Source organism: Anabrus simplex, chromosome 1 (genome assembly GCF_040414725.1).
Source record: "Anabrus simplex isolate iqAnaSimp1 chromosome 1, ASM4041472v1, whole genome shotgun sequence".
In the NCBI taxonomy this organism is placed as follows: domain Eukaryota; kingdom Metazoa; phylum Arthropoda; class Insecta; order Orthoptera; family Tettigoniidae; genus Anabrus; species Anabrus simplex.
The window spans coordinates 1,753,830,099-1,753,853,220 of NC_090265.1; the positions used below are offsets into that span (position 1 = coordinate 1,753,830,099).

At 38.4% G+C, this 23,122-nt stretch overlaps 1 protein-coding gene across 1 annotated transcript in view; it reads right to left on the reverse strand.

Annotated features, from left to right (window-relative positions):
* Positions 1–254: 254 nt before the first annotated feature.
* Reck (Reversion-inducing-cysteine-rich protein with kazal motifs) overlaps positions 255–23,122 on the reverse strand; it is a 101,707-nt gene continuing 78,839 nt past the window's right edge. The window contains exons 8-13 of the mRNA XM_068226718.1: positions 21,670–21,855; positions 18,610–18,811; positions 16,851–17,005; positions 13,409–13,536; positions 8,309–8,668; positions 255–554 (exon numbers count right to left, since the gene is read on the reverse strand). Of these exons, the coding sequence (XP_068082819.1) occupies positions 255–554; positions 8,309–8,668; positions 13,409–13,536; positions 16,851–17,005; positions 18,610–18,811; positions 21,670–21,855 (1,331 nt within the window). The remainder of the gene's footprint in view (positions 555–8,308; positions 8,669–13,408; positions 13,537–16,850; positions 17,006–18,609; positions 18,812–21,669; positions 21,856–23,122) is intronic.

Consider the following 23,122-nt stretch of genomic DNA (forward strand, 5'->3'; position numbering starts at 1 on the left):
ACTGTAAGTGGAAATATAATATACTTCCACTAAGTTTATGATGCCACAGTCCTTGATTACAGAATACTTAGCTACAAAATACTGTAATAAATTAATTATGTGACTATGAGAATTGCGGTTTTGACCAGCACGGGTACATAACTTAAGATTCTTAATCTCTTTCTTCATTATAACAGAACATGTGACACAAATCCGCATTCTTCCCTTTCACTGCTTGCTGATATGGAAGCCCAGTTATCACACTGACGACATTGCTACGACAGAACTCTCAGAGAAATAACAGTGAAAACTAATGTCCATAGGACTGAACATAACGTAGGTGCCATGTCAGTGACAGGTACGTGGACAATCGAAGCGGTGGTCAGTACACTTAGGCTAAGTTCACTGAGAACTCTTGGACTTGTTCTCTGTACAAGACTGGCCAACTTCTCGGCCTCGCGCACACAGGCTTCACGTTGGAGATCTGATGGACCACCCTCCCTCTCGATGGCCTGAACTAAAATGAACAGGTCCAATTCCACTGTGAGATAACCTCGAACCACACATTCCGCTACCTGGAAAAGAAAATTATTCATTTAAAGAAAAATACATTATTATACAATGTTATTTAACTGTGCTCTAGAAATGGAGTGGTTTAGGAAATGTCCCCCAAAAATAAAGATTGGCCAAAAAATCAAAACAAACTGCCTGGGTTTTGCCGACAATTTAGCATTACTAGCAGTGGACATAAAAGAAGCAAAAACCCAGATATCAGAACTTCAAAATATTGCAAATAAAATTGGCCTAAAAATATCATTTGAAAAAAACAGAAAGTTTGCCCCAAAAACCGACATAACTAAAAGAAGTTACCATAAATGGTAATAAAATCAAAATAGTAACTCAATTTAAATATCTTGGAGAAGTAATAACACATAACCTAAATGAAAAAAATCTCAATCCAAACAAGAACAAATAGATTAGCTAAAGCACAGAAATTAACATGGGATTTCTACAAAAATAAATGTCTATCAATAAATGCAAAAATAAAATACTACAACACAGTTATAAAACCAGAAGCTATGTATGCAGAAGAAACACTTTTTCACCTGAATAAACAATCAAAGACTGACAGACTTCAGAAAATTGAAAGGAGGATTGGAAGAAACTGCATCAACAAAAAATACCAGAAAGATGGACAGTGGCGGATAATACCTAACAAAGTCGTGTACAAAGAGCTGGAACCCATTACAGATACTATGCGTAAGAGGAGACTGGGATTCTTTGGACATATCACGAGGATGCAGGATTCAAGACTTCTGAAACAACTAGTACAACACAATCTCGTCTCAACAAATACCACAACATGACATAAATGGATCAGAGAAGTAAGAGAGGATCTGAAGGAAATAGGCCTTACAACGGAAGACACCACAGATAAGATAAAATTGAATACAAAACTCAAGAATACAAACACCGCATTACTCTTACACAAAACAAACCAACAACACGTACATTTTCAACTGAGGAAAGGGCACAAAGATCGAAGCATCTGAAGAAGTACTGGGAGGACCGGAAAGCCCGAACAATCCCTTCAAAGAAACCTTAACGATGGACTGACTAAAGTGATCCTATGCGGTCATAAAAGAAGAAGAAATATACATTGCCACACGTCCACTGATTGAGCATGAAGTTCACTTTTCGAAAAAAGGAAAGATTTGTAACTTGAGTGTGTTTTTTTCTTCTTTTTTTTCTGAAGCCATCCCTTTTTAGTTTCAACTCGGTTATTTTATTATTATACACTTGTTGTTGTTTGAGTCATCAGTCCATAGACTGGTTTGATGCAGCTCTCCATGCCAACTTATCCTATGCTAACCTTTTCATTTCTACGTAACTATTGCATCCTACATCTGTTCTAATTTGCTTATTATACACTTATAAGACTTTATTAGATCCTCTTATTCAATACAAAGAGGAGGCAACTTTGTATTGAATATGAAGATCTAATAAAGTTTTATGCCCTCTTTGTACTGAATAAGAGGATCTAATAAAGTCTTATAAGTGTACTGTATAATTCAGTACTGTCAATACCAGTAGGCAATGGTATGATGATAAACGGGATTAAACGTCAAGTTGTGAGTTCACAAATAGGAAAATTCCTCTCAGGTTTAATTACTGCATTGATGGGGTTAAAGTTTTATATGGGAATCATTGTAAGTACCTAGGCGTTAATACAAGGAAAGATCTCCATTGGGGTAATCACATAAATGGGATTGTAAATAAAGGGTACAGATCTCTGCATATGATTATGAGGGTATTTAGGGGTTGTAGTAAGGATATAAAGGAGAGGGCATATAAGTCTCTGGTAAGACCCCAACTAGAGTATGGTTCTGGTGTATGGGACCATCACCAGGATTACTTGATTCAAGAATTGGAAAAATCCAAAGAAAAGCAGCTCAATTTGTTTTGGGTGATTTCCGACAAAAGAGTCATCATCATCATTAGTTGTTGTGCTCACTACTGAGCGTCGTGACCTCATAACTCCATCATTTCTGTGTTGCAACCTTGACAAGATGTCTCCATCCCAAGCGGTTTTCACAAAAGAGTAGCATTACAAAAATGTTAAAAAAATTTGTGCTGTGAAGACTTGGAAGAAAAGAGATGAGCTGCTCGACTAAATAGGTATGTAATATTTATTCAAAACAATTTTTGAAGGTGTCCACCTCTTCAATACAATTTTTTTACTTTACAATTAATATCTTTACTTTAACATCGATTCAGTTGTTGGGACATATTTCGCCCTCATTTAGGACATCATCAACAAGTTTCTCGACTCAAGATCTTTAATTACAACCAGAATTCTGATTAAAATATTTATTTAAAAGTTTTAAACTATTTAGTTTATGTTATTTAAAAAAATTGTTTAACAATACATAAAAGTAACCATTTGTCTAGAATAACTACTATTGTAAAACAGAATGCATTGAAAGAATGTTAATCCTTAAATAAAATGTCTGGGATACATAAACTGAATATGAATTTAACACAGTTGAATCACTTTAGCTAGTTATTTAAAATCAGTCTTATTGTCTACTATTATAATGGTTCTTCCTTGGACACGTATTGTTGACAATACACTTTAATAGTTTAAACATTTTAAAAAAATATTATAGAATCAGAATTCTGGTTGTAATTAAAGATCTTGAGTTGAGAAACTGGCTGAAGATGCCGTAAATGAGGGCGAAACATGTCCCAACAACTGAGTCGATGTTAATGTAAAGATTCTACTTGTAAAGTAAAATGAATTGTATTGAAACGGTAGACATACATACATACATACATTATCATTATAGACTGTTATGCCTTTCAGCGTTCAGTCTGCAAGCCTCTGAGAATTTACTAAACGTCGCCACAATCCTCGATTTGCAACTAGTGTTGTGGCCTCATTTAGTTCTATACCTCTTATCTTTAAATCGTTAGAAACCGAGTCTAACCATCGTCATCTTGGCCTCCCTCTACTTCTCTTACCCTCCATAACAGAGTCCATTATTCTCCTAGGTAACCTATCCTCCTCCATTCGCCTCACATGACCCCACCACCGAAGCCGGTTTATGCGTACAGCTTCATCCATCGAGTTCATTCCTAAATTAGCCTTTATCTCCTCATTCCGAGTACCCTCCTGCCATTGTTCCCACCTGTTTGTACCAGCAATCATTCTCGCTACTTTCATCTCTGTTACTTCTAACTTATGAATAAGATATCCTGAGTCCACCCAGCTTTCGCTTCCGTAAAGCAAAGTTGGTCTGCAAACAGACCGATGTAAAGATAGTTTCGTCTGGGAACTGACTTCCTTCCTACAGAATACTGCTGATCGCAACTGCGAGCTCACTGCATTAGCTTTACTACACCTTGATTCAATCTCTCTTACTATATTACCATCCTGGGAGAACACACAACCTAAATACTTGAAATTATCGACCTGTTCTAGCTTTGTATCACCAATCTGACATTCGATTCTGTTGAATTTCTTACCTACTGACATCAATTTAGTCTTCGAGAGGCTAATTTTCATACCATACTCATTGCACCTATTTTCAAGTTCCAATATATTGGACTGCAGGCTTTCGGCACAGTCTGCCATTAAGACCAAGTCGTCAGCATAGGCCAAACTGCTTACTACATTTCCACCTAACTGAATCCCTCCCTGCCATTTTATACCTTTCAGCAGATGATCCATGTAAACTACAAACAGCAAAGGTGAAAGATTACAGCCTTGTCTAACTCCTGTAAGTACCCTGAACCAAGAACTCATTCTACCATCAATTCTCACTGAAGCCCAATTGTCAACATAAATGCCTTTGATTGATTTTAATAATCTACCTTTAATTCCATAGTCCCCCAGTATGACGAACATCCTTTCCCTCGGTACCCTGTCATATGCTTTCTCCAGATCTACGAAACATAAACACAACTGCCTATTCCTCTTGTAGCATTTTTCAATTACCTGGCGCATACTGAAAATCTGATCCTGACAGCCTCTCTGTGGTCTGAAACCACACTGGTTTTCATCCAACTTCCTCTCAACGACTGATCGCACCCTCCCTTCCAGGATGCCAGTGAATACTTTGCCTGGTATACTAATAAATGAGATACCTCGATAGTTGTTGCAATCTTTCCTGTTCCCTTGCTTATAGATAGGTGCAATTACTGTTTTTGTCCAATCTGAAGGTACCTTACCAATACTCCACGCTAATTTTACTACTCTATAAAGCCATTTCATCCCTGCCTTCCCACTGTACTTCACCATTTCAGGTCTAATTTCATCTATTCCTGCTGCCTTATGACAGTGGAGTTTATTTACTATCCTTTCCACTTCCTCAAGCATAATTTCACCAACATCATTTTCCTCCTCCCCATGAGCTTGGCTGTTTGCATCACCACCATGATGATTTCCTTTTACATTGAGAAGATGTTCAAAATATTCCCTCCACCTCTCCAGTGATTCCCTGGGATCTATTATGAGTTCACCTGAATTACTCAAAACACTGTTCATTTCCTTTTTCCCTCCCTTCCTAAGATTCTTTATTACTGTCCAGAAAGGTTTCCCTGCTGCTTGACCTAGCCTTTCCAGCTTATTACCAAAATCTTCCCATGACTTCTTTTTGGATTCAACAACTATTTGTTTCGCTCTGTTTCTTTCATCTATGTACCAATCCCTGTCTGCCTTGGCCCTTGTTTGGAGCCATTTCTGATAAGCCTTCTTTTTACGTTTAGAGGCTGCTCTCACTTCATCATTCCACCAAGATGTTCGCCTTTTCCCATCTTTACACACAGTTGTTCCTAGGCATTCCCTTGCTGTTTCTATTACAGCATCCCTGTATGCCACCCATTCACTTTCTATATCCTGAACCTGCTTACTGTCTACTGTTCGAAACTTCTCACTAATCATATCCATGTACTTCTGTCTAATTTCCTCGTCCTGGAGACTTTCTACCCTTATTCGTTTGCAGACAGATTTCACTTTCTCTACCCTAGGCCTAGAGATACTTAGTTCACTGCAGATCAGATAGTGGTCTGTATCATCGAAAAATCCACGAAAAACTCGTACATTCCTAACAGATTTTCTGAATTCAAAGTCTGTTAAGATATAGTCTATTATGGATCTGGTACCCCTAGCTTCCCATATCTAGCGGTGAATAGCCATCTGCTTGAAGAATGTATTCGTAACTGCTAAACCCTTACTAGCACAGAAGTCCAGCAAACGCTGCCCATTCCCATTAGCTTCCATATCTTCCCCACATTTACCAATCACCCTTTCGTATCCTTCAGTTCTATTCCCAACTCTCGCATTGAAATAGCCCATTAGCACTATTCTATCCTTGCTGTTGACCCTGACCACGATGTCACTCAATGCTTCATAAAACTTGTCAACATCCTCATCTGCACCCTCACATGGTGAATACACTGAGACAATTCTCGTTCTAATTCCTCCAACTGACAAATCTACCCACATCATTCGCTCATTTACATGCCTCACAGAAACTATGTTGCGTGCAATGGTATTCCTGACAAAGAGCTCTACCCAGGACTCTGCCCTCCCCTTTCTAACACCCGTCAAGTACACTATAATCTCCTATCTCTTCCTCGTTATCTCCCCTTACCTGAATATCACTTACTCCTAGCACATCCAGATGCATCCTCTTTGCTGACTCAGCCAGTTCTACTTTCTTTCTTCCGTAAGCCCCATTAATATTGATAGCTCCCCATCGAATTCCATTTCGTTCGCCAAGTTGTTTCCAAGGAGTCCCTCGCCTGTCAAATGGGAGTGGGACTCCATTACTCCCATAGGTCCGAGGCTTGCTTAAAGTGTTTTGAATGAATATTATATGACAGCTCAATATGGACCAAGAAAATGAGATTTATAACTTGTAATAAGTGGGTATGTTCCGAGCTGTCAGTGGAGAGATGGCGTGGAATAACTTTAGTAGACGAATTAAGTCTGAGTAGTGTCTTTAAAAGTAGGAAAGATCACAATATGAAGATAAAGTTTGGATTCAAGGGGGCAATTTGGGGAAAATATTGATTTGCAGGAAGGGAAGTTAGGGATTGGAATAATTTACCAACGGAGATGTTCAATAAATTTCAATTCTATGAATTAGCGGTTTCCAAGTTGTCCTGTTCCTCACTGCCTCCTTTAGTTGTTCCAAGTTTTTTTTTTTTTTTTTTTTTTTTTTTTTTTGCTAGCGGCTTTACGTCGCACCGACACAGATAGGTCTTATGGCGACGATGGGATAGGAAAGGCCTAGGAGTTGGAAGGAAGCGGCCGTGGCCTTAATTAAGGTACAGCCCCAGCATTTGCCTGGTGTGAAAATGGGAAACCACGGAAAACCATTTTCAGGGCTGCCGATAGTGGGATTCGAACCTACTATCTCCCGGATGCAAGCTCACAGCCACTCGCCTCTACGCGCACGGCCAACTCGCCCGGTGTGTTCCAAGTTTAGGGTGGTGTCTGTTTAAATGGTGTCTAACCAATGAGTCCTCTGGCGACCTGGTCTTCTTGTATCACTGATCGTTCCTAGCATGATTGCTTTTTTCCAATGCATCTGATCGCATAATGTGGCCAAAATATGCTAGTCTCAGCTTCATAATCTTACCAACCAATGAAATACGGGGCTTGATGCTTTCTAGAACTGCCTTATTGGTGATTTTTGCAGTCCACGATATTCATAAGAGTCTTTGCCAACACCAGAGCTCAAAAGCATCAATCTTCCTTTTGTCTGCCTGTTTCAGCGTCCAGCTCTCACATCCATATGTGAACAATGAGAACATTATCACACTGACTAATCTGTACTTGGTAGCCAAAACTGATATCTCTACTTTTCAAGATCAGGGACATAGTCATCATAGCAATTCATCCAAGTGAAATCCGTCTTTTAATATCAGGACCGCAATCTCCACTTCGATTTTGTCTCCTAAGTAGATGAAATCCCCCACACTATCTCCTCCCCATTTAGCTTTAGACAAACTATACCACACTCAACTGCTGTCATAACTTTGGTCTTTTTAATATTAAGATAGAGGCCCATTTTTTCATTTTCATCTTTGAGGTGGGAAATTAAAAGCTTTAGATCATAGAAACACCTAGTCTGGGTCAAACAAATATTTGCTTCACATTGTTAATTAACAGTTAAAAGGTTTGTTATTTAACCTAATAATATAGTGACTGGGCTGCCTACATTCAAATTATAATGTCTCCCTAAACTATCTGGCCAAACTGTATTTTGCTGGATTATTTTTTTAACTCTATGAACCGGAATCCTGTATACAGCGGGGGGGGGGAATTCCGGTGCCTTATGTTTCCGCTGAGGAGGTTTCACTGTATTAGCCATTTTATCTACCATGATGCCTTTGCTGGCGAGATGTAGTGTTTACAGTGCACTATGTCTTCTGGTATGGGCTATATCAAATTTGTTACTTTCATTGACCTGTCTCAGTCTCATCCTTGGCTTTGACAATATGAAAGTGACTGAGGTACGAGTGATGCTAGTAATACCATTCCTTATGCAGCCAGTCCCTGTTATGAATTGTGTGAAAATATCGCTCATAGGGTCGGTTGGTGCATGCATTTCAGTGGGCTTGGCAGACTGATATGTAATAGCAACGGCTGGCTCGGTGAGGAAAGCAACGGGAAACTACCTCGCTCCTCATTTCCCTAGTATGCCTCTTCAGTGACGCCTAGGCTGTTTATGACAGCTGTTGGCGGAGCTACAGAGGATCAAACCAGCCTTCGGGCTGACTACCCAACATACATACATCTACCATGACAACATACCTGTACTTGCCGTTCCAATGCCCTTAACACAGAACCGACAGTGAGGGCAACCACGCCATTACCCTTGAGAGTATACAGCACTCTGTCCACCTGCTTTTGGCTGTACAAGAACCTGACAGCACCAGCACAAACAGGGCAGCAAGCTCCGGGTGGAGTGATACCCATACATCCAGCCTGGGACAGGGGTGGACACTCCACACCAGCATCTGAGCACTGGGGCCGAGGCTGATCACTGATGAACCCTACAGCCACGCATGGCCCACGGTAGTCCACGCTGACATAATCGGCGGCAGCAGCACAGTCAGATATGTAGGTGTTCCCATTAATGCCACACACAGGACCATCTCTGGCACAATTTACCTGAAAAAGAAAATAATTTTTCCTCAAAATTAATTATTCATTCATTCATTTAATTTAATGTTTAATGTTTTCCCCTTGTTTTAAGAGTATTAAAACTGGATATGGTATTCTTGGGTAAATCATTAGAGAAAACCGCTACTCATTGAGACTATAAGGTAACCACTTAACCCATTCTAGTATAGATCTGTACCAATCACTGTTGTCTGCTTCTTTTTGTTTCTTTATTTTATTTTATTTTTTATAGGTCTTTCAAATATTTCTTTCCTCTGCAATCATTACAGTTATTTATGGCTTGTTTTTGTATTTATTTTTTGGGTTCACTTTCTACATCAATTTGGTATATAAATGTCAAGCACAGCTCGTATGGGTTATTTTCCTATTTTTTTTAATAATGACCCTATTTTTACTAAAACAAAAATGTCAACCAATGGGTGTTGCAAAAATTTACAGATTAACCCTTTATAGGTCAGTTACTAATTATTTACTCACCTGAGTTTCCCCTGAGTGATCAAATTTTATTTTTTATTGGAAGAACATACTACTTAAATGTTTTCATTCCTTCCCTGAAAGGGGAAGTGGGCCTCGTAGATTATAACACCATCTCTCAGGCTGGGAGATTTGTTATGGTGAAGGTGATTATAATGATGATGATGCTTGTTGTTTAAAGGGGCCTAACATCTGAGGTCATCGGCCCCTTATGGTGAAGGAAATGCTTGGAGAAGGTGAGGGAGTTGGCGGCCATTGCCTATACTAGGAACTGTCCCAGCATTCGCCTAAGTGCAGGAGAATGGAAAACCACAGTAAACCATTCTCAGGACAGCCGCCAATGGGGACCAGCCGTGGGGTCCAGCCCTTTCTCGTCTCCTGAATGCAGAGGTGTAGAGTCACGGTAGAGCCATAGCCACCCCTCTTCTGCTCTGTTGGCCAGTGAGAGCACAAAGCTCTCGGCCACTTATGGCTGCATTTATCGACGGAAGAACATTATTTGTAGCAAAGGTAACTGTTGGTTGGATGTCATTTGATCAGATATTGTTTTTTCATAAAATCCTTTCAAACAAACTTCAGAACCTGGTGGCTTAATATTTAGCCACTGTTCATTTGCACTGACAATACGCTGGTGGCTAAATATGTGAACTATTAGATATTAGCTCTACATGGATTATTGTCAATCACATTTATATACTGGTACCAAATTAATGTAGAAAGTTAATGCATAAAATATGGAAATATGAATATCAGGATATAATATGGCAATCACACCAAAAACACTCAATAAATAGCAACAAACTGAGAATATACATAACACATGATACCGCTAGGTATGCAAGAATGTGGTGTCTAAATATTTAGCCACTTTCATCCCGGATGGCAGCACAGTGTAGGAAATAACAGGAAGAACAGAAAGTGGCCAAATATTAAGCCACTGAATATCTGCAGACACCACCAAATTCAATAAGGCTCAGTATCAATGGCTTCTGTCAAGCATGGTGTCCACATATTTAACCACTGTTCAAATACGCAAACTAAACATAAATTAATGTGAGCGTTAAATGGTTAAATGGGGCACAGCATGTTATTTTTAATGACAAACTCTTTGAATAAATAACCTACACTCAGAATCACTATCGAAGCATAAAATGCTCAAAATTACACTCATGTCCAGCAGATCTCCATGTTGCGCAGCCGAGTTTAGACAGCAGTACCACAGATAATCTTCTAAGATGGAAATGCTCACAAGATATCACATACCTTTGATTTCAGCATTAGTACTGTCATCTGACAATGGATAAACTTATCCAAAGTTTCAGTGATTCTTAAGGAGAGAGAAAAGTAGGAAGACCCAAGACTGAGATGGATGGAGGATGTGGAACAAGACCTGCGAGAGTTAGAAGTGCGGGGTTTGAGGAGAAGAGCAGCAGACAGAGAAGAATGGGTGATTACCTTAAAGTAGTCCAAGACTCTCAGAGAGCCTTGAGTGAGTGAGTGAGTTACATGGTCCCAAGTTACTGTTGAATTACAAGGTTCAGTCTTTCAAGTCAAGTAACAGCTTCTGAGGCAGCAACATTCAGTTTAGTAGACAAATAAGTTTGAGTAGTGTCTTCAAAAGTAGGAAAATTCACAATATGAAGATAAAGTTGGAATTCAAGAGGACAAATTGGGGCAAATATTTGTTTATAGGTAGGGGAGTTAGGGATTGCAATAACTTATCAAGGGAGATGTTCTATAAATTTCCAATTTTTTAAAAATCATTTACGAAAAGGCTGGGAAAACAACAGATAGGGAATCTGCCACCTGGGCAACTGCCCTAAATGCAGATTAGGATTGATTGATTGATTGATTGATTGACTGATTGATTGATTGATTGATTGATTGATTGATTGATTGATTGATTGATTGATTGATTGATTGATTGATTGCTTGATTGATTGATTGATTGATTGATTTGTCCAGAGCACTGTGTTTGAAAGTTGTGTTGATTTTCACATATAAGTGTAGTCTTCCAGATGTTGTAGGAATCTCGACGGAATAGAATGTTGTTAAATCAAATGTCGTGTGAGTATCTATCTTGTTTTGTTAGCAGCATTGGTCGACCAACACAGATAAATCATCAGCTTATACTCCATTTCAACGATTACGCCAGAGTGTATCTTAAATCAATTCAACTTAATGAAGAAACACCATTTGTTTCTTCTTAACCTAAATTCAACAGTTGGAGCGTATAATTTAAAACAAAATTCATTCTCTGATCTACTTAGCAGCGACCGCGGCAAATATTACTGAGTTTTACTAAGAAAAGGATCCATTTCAGTTCCAGACACATGCCGATTTTAAAAACTTCTTATTACAAATAATTTTTTAGACAATATTGTAAAATATACTACAATAATTTTTTATCATGTGCTCGTACTTCCCATGTCAAATTTCTTAACTACTGATTCAATGAAAAAAAAATTTAATATCACAACATATCTCATCTCAATTTTTCATAATCAATAATGTAATCATTCTTTAAAAAATTGTTTGTTTTAAGATTAATTAAAGTGCTGATGATGCCCAATAAGAAGGGCAAAACATGTCCATCTTTTATGATTATGTAACCACAAAACGTGGTATTGTAGGTATTGAATAGGTGAATAATAAATGTATACTTTGTAAAATCGAATGTGATCACTGTTGTCAATACAGACCAAAAAATGAGATTAATGACTTGTAAGTGGTATGTTCCAATCTGTCAGCAGAGAGATGGCATGGAATGACATTAGGAGATAAATACGGTAGAAAAGATAATGATATCAAGATAAAGCTAGAATTCAAGAGGACAAATTGAGGAAGAGGAATTAGAGAGTGGAATAATTTATCAAGGAAAGTGTTCAATAAATTTCCAACTTCTTTTGTATCATTTAAGAAAAGACTAGGTAAACAATTTACAGGAAATCTGCCACCTGGGTGACAGTCCTAAATGCAGATCTATGATGATTTATTAATTGTTGTTGTTATTATTATTATTATTATTATTATTATTATTATTATTATTATTATTATTATTATTATTATTATTATTATTATTATTATTATTACAAGAGATTAAAGTCATCTTATTGGTCCATCTGTAGTGTAGGGGTAGCATGCCTGCCTCTTACTTGGAGGCCCCGCGTTCGATTCCCGGTCAGGTCAGGGATTTTTACCTGTGTCTGAGTCATTTGGTAGGCCAAGGCCCTTCAAGGGCTGTAGTGCCAGTTAGTTTACTGGTCTGTATTTTTTCTCAACTACGATGGTTTATAGATAGAATTTGTTTAATGTCGTACCGACACAGATAGGTCTTATGGCGACGAAGGGATAGGAAAGGCCTAGGAGTGGGAAGGAAGCAGCTGTGGCCTTAATTAAGAACAGCCACAGGATTTGCCTGGTGTGAAAATAGGAAACCACTGAAAACCATCTTCAGGGCTGCCGAGAGAGGGGCTCGAACCCACTATCTCTCGGATGTAAGCTCACTGCTGCACGCCCCCTAACCGCATAGCCAACTTCCCCGGTGGTTTATAGATAGATAGTCCGACTCGTTGGCTGAACGGTCAGCGTACTGGCCTTCGGTTCAGAGAGTCCCGGGTTCGATTCCCGGCCGGGTCGGGGATTTTAACCTTAATTCCAATGGCACGGGGGCTGGTTGTATGTGTTGTCTTCATCATCATTTCATCCTCATCATGACGCGCAGGTCACCTACGGGTGTCAAATAAAGACCTGCACCTGGCGAGCCGAACCCGTCCTGGGATATCCCGGCACTAAAAGCCATACGACATTTCATAGATAGATAGATAGATAGATAGATAGATAGATAGACGGATGGATAGATAGAAACAAACTCATATCATGAGCTATGGGAACAAACATATCTCCCTCCTGTTCGACATATCAATGTCCCCTAAAGTTTTCATAAAAGTTAATAGCTTGCATTTGGATACAAAATTTACTATCAGCAGCCCTGAAGGAGGTTTCCACTGCTTTCATAACAGGCATATGCTAGGGCTGTACTTTAATTAAGGGCAAGGCTGCTTTAGCTTCCAGACCTAACCCTTTCTTATTCAGTGTTACTGAAAACCCTCCTTTTCCATTGCTGTCTCTTCTGATGCTTACCTGTCATTATGTTTATCTTATTATGGGTTCCTTTCTATACATTACCTACTTGTAACTGTTTATTCCTTTCCATAACTTGTATTTCATTATATAGTATACAGTATTACTTACAAGACAAGGTCCTCTGTAGGCGAGAGTTTTCCCATAACGTAGTAGATAGCACATATTAGGATGAGTTTCTCCATCAGAATCACATACAGGGTCATGAGGCAAATTTGAACAGACTGGACCAGCATCAACTGAAAAAAATAAAAGCCTCAAAATAAAAGAGAACTAAGTACAGGAATTCAAAACAACTACGGTACAGACAATTTTTCTTTACATATGAAATACAATAAACCTCATTAACCCATATGCACCCATAAGTGGACTGGTACGCGCTTTATCAGCCCTGATAAATACCCGTAACTGGACTGGTATGCCGCACGGTGTTGTTTGGTATAACAACACGTCAAAGTGCTATTAGCTGTAGGCGAAAGCATTTGTAGTTGAATCTGTAATCTAGATACCTCGATTAGTTGTTTTCGTGCATTCTTGCTCTCTCTCTGTCTCTCTCTCTCTCTCTCTCTCTGTTGTTTGCTTTCCGAGGAAAATTGATGTAACTATTGATCGGTCAATCAATGTTTTGTTGTCCTGAAAATGGCTCTGAAGAATTAGGCCTGTGAGTGGGAAACGCTCAGTAATTATAGCAGTGATATGGTCACAAGGAATATCCTCCTCACTGTGTGTTTATCACATGATTTAACCAATAGAAAAGCAATGTTAGTGAAGGTGCACAGAGTGTTGAGTGGAACTGGACTCATCAACAGAATATTCCAGTTATCCATGCCTTTTCAGGAAAAAGCCATGTGTGCCCTAGCAGTGGAATTTGTGAAAATGTAAATAGGGAATTTGTTTGCAGGCAGTATAGTACAGCACATTGCAGATGAAACCAATAGGTATGCCAGAATTGATCTAGACATTTTACGGATGAATGTGCATAAAATATGTGCGTATATTGGTCTTTGCAATCTAATCGGGTTAGTGCAGAAGCCTAGAATTCAGTTACTGGTGCAAAGATGTAAGGGTTGACATGCCACATTTTAGAACTCTTGTACCTCCTGCTAGGTTCCTCAAACTAAGTAAATATTTGCATTTGGCAAACAATGAAACTGCCGATAAATCCGATCTGCTTAGGATTTCATACAACTTGCTTCGTGTTTTAATTCTACTTATTGTTCAGTTAGTTTTTTGGGATGAGATGTGTGGCATTTCTGAATATTATTAAACAGGTCTCGTGATAATATTTGCAGTCGAACACCCACAGTACTTTTTTAACTGAAAGCATGTAACACCAAGGCTGCATACATGAAAGATGACGGATTCTTAACAATGTCAATGTACATGGCGGCCAGGTGCATATGGGTTAAGATATTTCTACAGGGGACAAGGAAACAGAATGTGTTGAGCAAGAAAACATACTATTGAATACACAAATAAAAACTATCCAACAGGGATGTGGAAGCACTAGATAGGATTTTTTCCAACACGAGGGCATTTTAACGTTGTATGTCTGTGGGTACATTGAAAGCTATACCTACCATTTCTAAAGATGAGAGCAGAGTATTAAAAGGTGTGAAAAACATCAGATAATAAATATGAAAACCTCTTCTGCTGGGACTTATAAAATAACAACAGTCCATTGAAAGGTGTGAAAAACAGATCACATTATTTTTAAAACAACTGTTACTAGAGAAGTCTTATGTTTCAGACCAGTGGAAAACATTATTTTCTGCTTCTGGTCACATTCTTAGACAATGAATTGGAGGTTACACTTGACCAGAGAGCACTCAACCATGTGTGACTGCAAGAGAATGAGTCTGGCCCCCATTTTGTTTGAATCCGGCAAAACTTTAATCAAGTTGAAACTCAAAGGTGCAACTTTCAACATTTGTGCCAAGACTGTGCACTTAAAGATGCAGATAACAGTCAACGTTTTGAAAGTTTTTAATTTTTTTCTTCATTAGTAAAGAATTTTCCTGACCTTTCCCACATCCATAACTAGGCTACCACAGACAAACATGCACCACGCTAGTCAACTTCTGATGATTATGCTCCTAATCCAGATGTAGACTACCACATGACAAATATTCACTACCCTTCACTGTACCACTCAGCACAAAATAAATTTCTAACTTCTGAATGGAATGCAAAATACAAGCACAAACAGGCTCACTGTGTTATTCAGCAATCTCACTGCTAACCAGCAAGCAAAACTGAACATTCCTGAGACTAAAGGCTTTCTCCATGAAGGTGCAACTTAACCTGTGAAGTTCAGGAATTTAGAGCCTTTTCCCATTACCACGGAGCAGTAGCGAGGGCTCTAACCCGAGTTGGAAATCACATTCCTTTCACAAGGGATGACAAATAACATTTTAGGGTTAGGAAAAATATGATCTTAGTGATAATTTGTGATGAGATAAGTGAGGTATTTTAATATAGATTTAATACGATGAGAATCGGGACTTCGAATTTTCGATGTGCTATACGGAAAAGCATGTTAGTGAGGAATGCACTAACAAGGTTTCACTGTAAAATTAATATAAAATCTTATTATGCAGAATAACCCAGAAATTTATCTATTTTTTAATGTAAAATATGTTTCTTCGGAGGACATACTTGATCAAAAGTGACACACGGACAGCATTATTAATGGCTGTATAGAGCATGCATTCACTCATCATTGTTACCATACAACTTTGTTAGGTAAGTATAACAGCAGAGTTTGGAAAATAAGCCTGTTTATACAGAATACTGTATGTTTCATTAATCTATTTGTGCATTTTAAACACTGTTAGGGCAAATATTAACACTCTTTTAGAATAAAATAGTAATAGCAAAAACAATTATAGACACACATTGCAAACAATTATGCAATATTAATAAAACAATAGGAGCCTCCATGGCTCAGACGGCAGCGCATCAGCCTCTCACTGCTGGATACCGTGGTTCAAATGCTGGTCACTCCATGAGAGATTTGTGCTGGACAAAGCAGAGGCGGGACAGGTTTTTCTCCGGGTACTCCGGTTTTCCCTGTCATCTTTCATTCCAGCAACACTCTCCATTATCATTTCATAGCATTTATCAGTCATTAATAAATCACCTTTGGAGTGGCGACCCCATTGTAATAACAGCCTATATATATATGTTTCATTCATTACATCCCTGACCCAGTCAAAGACTGGATAACAGGTTGTAGGTTTTCATTTTCAGTAAAACAATAATATCTTAACTTAACCCCTTGGTTCCTTGGCAACAGATACTTGAGATAAGTGATAGTTTCCCTGATAGGGAATGTATGAAGTTGGATAATAAAATATTATCAATTAAATTTTTCATTTACATATTTGTATCATTTCATCATTATAAAAAAAAAGTAGTTTGTATTATGTTTTCATGAAAACTGTTGAGTTAATTTTAAAATCAAAATTTTTAAATATTCATCATGACAAAGCCAGGCACATCATGTTTTGAGCACATAATTCTCATTTTCATAATAAGAAACATTACTCACCGCACTGATGCTGTTGACACGTCTTGTACTGTAAAGACAGACAGACCTTCCTGGCAGGCACACATCGCTGACCTTCTCCACACTTCACTCGGTCACAAGGATCCTTGCTGGAGCAAGGGCCAAACTCGAAGTCTACATCTGTCAGTCCAGCACATCTGCATGACATAGAATTGAATAGGATGACAATATTTTGTTTAACAGATAGTTCTGAAGGTTTTTAAAAACATCAGCCCAAATAAATATTATTGTTACCAGAGGAAGCTGATAGGCACAGCATGTCAAAGACCTGTTCATCATCATCATCATTATCATCATAATCTGCAGTTTCCAGTTGTGGTCTGCCTAGCAGGTCAAAGACCTGTTAAATGATGATAACTGTCAAACTAACTCAATAAAAATTATATTACTTTAACTGGTGGAAACAAAACCCAATAATATTTGCAAATTATAGTTTGTCATTATCCAAACCCAAATCCCATGACGCAACAGCCCCGAAGGGCCATGGCCTACCAAGCGACCGCTGCTCAGCCCGAAGGCCTACATATTATGAGGTATCGTGTGGTCGGCACGACGAATCCTCTCGGCCGTTATTTTTGGCTTTCTAGACTGGAGCCGCTATCTCACCATCAGATAGCTCCTCAATTGTAATCACGTAGGCTGTGTGAACCTTGAACCAGCCCTCAGATGCAGGTAAAAATCCCTGACCTGCCCGGGAATCGAACCCGGGGCAGGCACACTACCCCTACACCGCGAGGCGAGCAGTTCATCATTATGAAATACATAAACTCATCTATCTATATATGGTATATACTGTAATTTGATAAGCCATTCTCTGATCATGGAAACTGTGAGAAAACTGCTAAATAGATTTCAGTGACCAACCTCATGTTTAAGTGTATAATCTGAAGGTCCTAGAAAAAAAAAAATTTGTAGTTTTAACATGGTAGCTGGTATATCCAAGGCCCTCCACTATGCATTTATTGTGGTGGCAGCTGGTATTATCATTACCAGTGCTATGAAGGGAGAATCACCCATTCCAAACAGTAGCATGTTACCATACTGTTAAGGCAGTAGTGCAAAGTTACTACGAGCTATAGCTTGAAGATTTATTGTTACAAATTTGCAGAGTTACCTTCACAACATAAAATTTTATAAATAAATCAGTGCACTGCCTTATTTGCTAGAGGATGTCCACATAGACGTGGCTGATCCTACAGTGACTCATCTGGGAGAAATAGAGTCTAGAGAGTTTCAACAGCACCAACTAGATCACAAGACCGACTGCGGTATCACCAGGTACCTTGAAACAATGTTTGTTTGTTTGTTTGTTTGTTTGTTTGTTTGTGCACAAGCCACCAGTCAGTAAATATTAACAGTAAATATTAAGGATTAATTTTTCTAATTACCTGTATAGAACAAGGTATCATTGAAAAAATTGCATAGACAAGGAGGCAGTACGAAGGAACCACTAAACAAGTACCTAGCGATAGTTTAAAATTCAAGATTTGGGTAAGTAGGTAAGAAATATTGTTGAATTCAAATTTGTGGTTAATTCCATTTCTTTCCTCTGAAAATGTAATCGCAAATACAGATGTAATTTTGGAATGACTGAAGTATAAGAGAATTATAAAGTCCATTCTTGATGAAGATGGCTCTGCCCATAATGGACTAGGCTACTGTACTAGAATACAAGCTTGTAATAAAAGAACTCTGAAAACACCATTATCATGATTCTTTTGATAATAATGTTTGTACTCACTTGGCCAAACAGGAACTGGGATATGTATTCCCATTACGGCCGCATACAGGTACATGGTGTGGGGCACACTTGCAAGGCAGGCTAGTGTATGATGGGTCATTGCCCACTAGAGCAGTTTCCTCACATTGCTTCTTACTACAGGTGATCTCTCCTGAGAAGCAACTGCATACATTGCAGTCCATGTAAAACCATGATCCATGATCTGGAACAAAACAACCACATGTGACAATCGGATCTTTCATTTGTAAAAATCACGATCAAGAGATTAAGCCAACATATAATACAGTGAAATACCCAAGAAGCATCTCCTTTGTGCAAACCAATAACTTACTGTATGTACGCCCAGTTTCTGGAACATGAGATATGGAACCTATAGCTAATGGTTAACTTTTGTTTTAGCATTGCACGAATATAAGATACACCTATTGGTTCGATAAATCGCCTGCTAAATTAGAGGGCCCTAAGCAGGAGATATTTATTTGTTAACTTGGTGGGCGTGTGCGCAGTACTTCAGTACCGGCAGCTAATCTTGTGTTTGTTAAAATGTTCTATGGCTTTCTCACCTTCTTCCACCCTAGAAATTGTAAAAATGGTCAATGGAATAACAGGGAATAGATACGATATATTTATAAGGCTCAGCGCAAACTGGATCGCAAGTGACATGTGCTGCTGGTGTGCACATTTCATTAGAAATCCTCAAACAATGTCAAATCCTTCTGACTGCCCTTAAACACTACGAAACTGATATCCACGTCTGCAGGAACTAGTCGAATAACAATTTCTCGCTGCATGGCAAAGAGGAGATAATAGGAACTGCATGGAGAGCTCAAATGTGATGCATTACTTGTGTACATGCTCCTGACAGTCTAGGGAACTCATCTACTGCATAAAAACAAAGCAGTGCGTATTTATTAAACTTGATCAACGAGCCAATAGTTAACAGTTCAATAAGTTAGCTGCTATTCCACTGTGCAATGCAGCAAAGATTTATCGAGTCAACAGCTGTAACAAATCAATAGCTAATGGACAAATATCTCACCTTTCCAGAATGCGGGCATTACTCGCATATATCTCTCACATTTTTCCTGATAACTCAGGTTTAAAAATAGAGTTAAAAAGTACAGTAAACTCTTGTTCTCACATTTCTCACAATTGTAAAACTCTTTTCAGGCACACCCCCAATGGAAGTCAGCTCCATGTACCTTTTTAACTACATACCAGTCATCATGCCAATGTCCGGCTCCATGGCTAAATGGTTAGCGTGCTGGCCTTTGGTCACGGGGGTCTCAGGTTTGATTCCCGGCAGACTCAGGAATATTAACCATAAGTGGTTAATTTCGCTGACATGGATACTGGGTGTATGTGTAATCTCCATCATCATTTCATCCTCATCACGACGCGCAGGTCGCCTACGGGAGTCAAATTGAAAGACCTGCATAAGGTGAGCCGAACTTGTCCTCGGACACTCCTGGCACTAAAAGCCATACACCATTTCATTTCATTATGCTAATCTTAAATTTCTAGTAGTCGGGAATCAAACCTGAGCCTCAAAGATGGCAACTAATAGGGCTAACCATTATACTACAGAGATGGGCAGAAAAATTGGTATATGACATATATGCAGGGAAATTGGAAACTGAATTTGTTTAAAACTTACATACTTTTTAAAGTAAGAAGGCGGATGAAATATAAACGGGAATTTGAATGTACCGCTGCTGTTAACAATAATTCTGAGGCAGAGCTTTGCCAGGATGTTAGTGGAAGCGTCTGGAGAAGGGGTTTGTGTGCGCGAACGGCAGTGGAGAGATGGGCTGCTTCCATACACCACAAGTGAGCAAGAGGTGCACACGTCTGTTGCACAATGCATCATTATAAAATTTCTCGCAAAAGATGGCACCAAACCTCCCGAAATTTTGAGAGGCTCCGCGCACAGTTTGGGGAATAAACACTTTCGCAGTCTTGAGTGTATGAACGGATTCTAAAAAATTTTTGGCAGGAAGAGGAGCTGTGGAAATTGAACCTCATGAAAGGCGACCGTGGACAAGCATCACTGCAGACAACATTGTTGCCATTTGCGACATTATTGGTGAAGATCAGTGAATAAAAATTTAGCCAATTGTTTAGCTGTAGGATTAAGTTACGGAAGTGTTCAAACCATCATCCAAAATGAACTCCATTTCAGAAAATTCTCTGCCAGGTCAGTTCCTTGTCTCCTCAACCAGGAACAAAAAGCTTTATGCCAGGAAGTTTGTCAGAGACTCCTGCATCGCTAGGAATAGGAAGGAGAGGATTTCTTGTGTCATATTGTGACTTGTGATGAAACTTGGTGCATCATTACACCCCAGAATCAAAGCAAGCAAGCATGGAGTGGCAGTGAAGTGACGAAGCAGGTCCAGTCAAGGCCAAAACAGGTGGAAAGGTGCTTGCAACCATTTTCTAGGACTCCACGGGTGTTTTGCTGGTGGATTTTCTTTATGAACAAAGGACAATTAATGCAGTCTATTACTGTTGCCTTTTGGAAAAAGCAAAAACTGCGTATCGCAACAAGAGACGTCGACAACCGATCCGAAACATCATTCTTCACCATGACAATCCAAGGCCACATACTGCCGCTTTAACCCGGGAAAAACTGGAGGAAATTCACTGGACACCTCTGGAACACCCTCCATACAGTCCTGATTTATTGCCCTGTAACTACCATTTGTTTGGATGACTCAAATAAGACCTAGGAGTACAGCGGTTCAATGATGATGCAAGTTCATGTGCAACTGGCTCCGCACATGTTCCTCTTCTTTCCATCAGGACGGCATCAAAACCTTACCAATCTGATGGAGAAAATATGCATCGAAAGCAGGACGCTATGTGGAAAAGTGATCTCTATATGTGTATTTTTTTTGGTTGATGCAATAAATTTTAAAAAATAATTCCTGATTTGATCTGCCTTCACATAAGCATTCTAGGTTGGCGATCAAAGATGTTCATAGATCTTAAAATGAATGAACACCATCAACAATGATACCATTAGAAAATACAGCTATTTCTAAGAAAGTATAAACTTACTAATTTTCCTACTGCCAACATTACAAGGATCAAAATGAAAGCAGTGAAGAAGTTGACAGTGCTCTATCAGTCCATGAGAGGTGCACTGGCAAATTTTTGGGCAGTCTCTAAGACCTGTTCCCTGCAGGAGTCTCACATATGTTCCTTGGGGCACCATGTACTGCGACACCTCACCTAACTTACAAGCTGGAAAAAAACATGTTCAAGATGAAAATTCTGTTATCATATACCATTACTCTATAAAAGAGAATAGTAAATATTAAATGATTCTCATAAAATGCAATATAATAATTTCATTGTCATTAATACTGCACTTAAAGTAATTAACATGAATTGTACCAGTATGTCTTAAAAATACATTGAATTTTAAATGACTTTCTTAGAGTCCAAGTCACAATAATTGAGGACATGTGCACCATTTTAAGCAAAGTTTTAAAATATTGTATGAAAACTGTTGTAACCACAAAGACGCACACATGAAATGCTGTCAATTGTGTCAGTTTTATTTACAAATAATTTACACATTATACACACAAACTAATAAACTGCCATCTTAACAAAACACTGCTGTGAAGAAGTAGAAGAAGACTGCAACACTTGCATGTCAACCAACTACCAACCCAACAAAATCATATCATAATTCACATACTCGATTAACGACTTGCACTCACAACTCACGTTAAACAACTCTCACTTGAACTCCCAAGACTGCCTCTTTATATACATCGCCAGGCCAGGCTTCTAGAAAAGTATGACACAACATGTTTTCTCGTAATTTCTAAAGTCTCCAATAACCAATAACCAATGGAATTTTCTGTAACTCTTTAGTGCCAAAGATACATTGTTCTGGATTATTATTGTGTGTTGCACAACATTATGCTGGATTTATACATCATATTTACAGGTATTAATAAATTATATACTATTAATTACATGTTCTTACATGTTCTTACATTAACTAAACTCTTATTAATATACATACAGTATAGCAGATGTATCATGACATAACCTCACAAATAATACGATCACTATTTATACCAAATAAAGTCCATACATAACTATGTAAATAACAATAATACTCATGCTAATAGATGTAAATAACTTCATAGCCACACACCCCACAAGTCATAATAATAATAATAATAATAATAATAATAATAATAATAATAATAATAATAATAATAATAATCAAACTCAATATTTCCATTATTTGCCCATGGGTTAGAGAATTGTTTCAAATTATACTAGTCCATTACACTTGCATTAAAACTTGTGGTTGTGAATCTTATAAAGTTTCTGTAGATACCATAGATGTAACCATAGATATATATATAAAGATATATGTTGAAAATGTAAAGGCTTGATTTGGTTCATTTTATTAATGGTTATGAATTTCATGTTTTTGGTCCGTATTGAACTGAGAATAATATATAAGTAATAATAATAACAACGT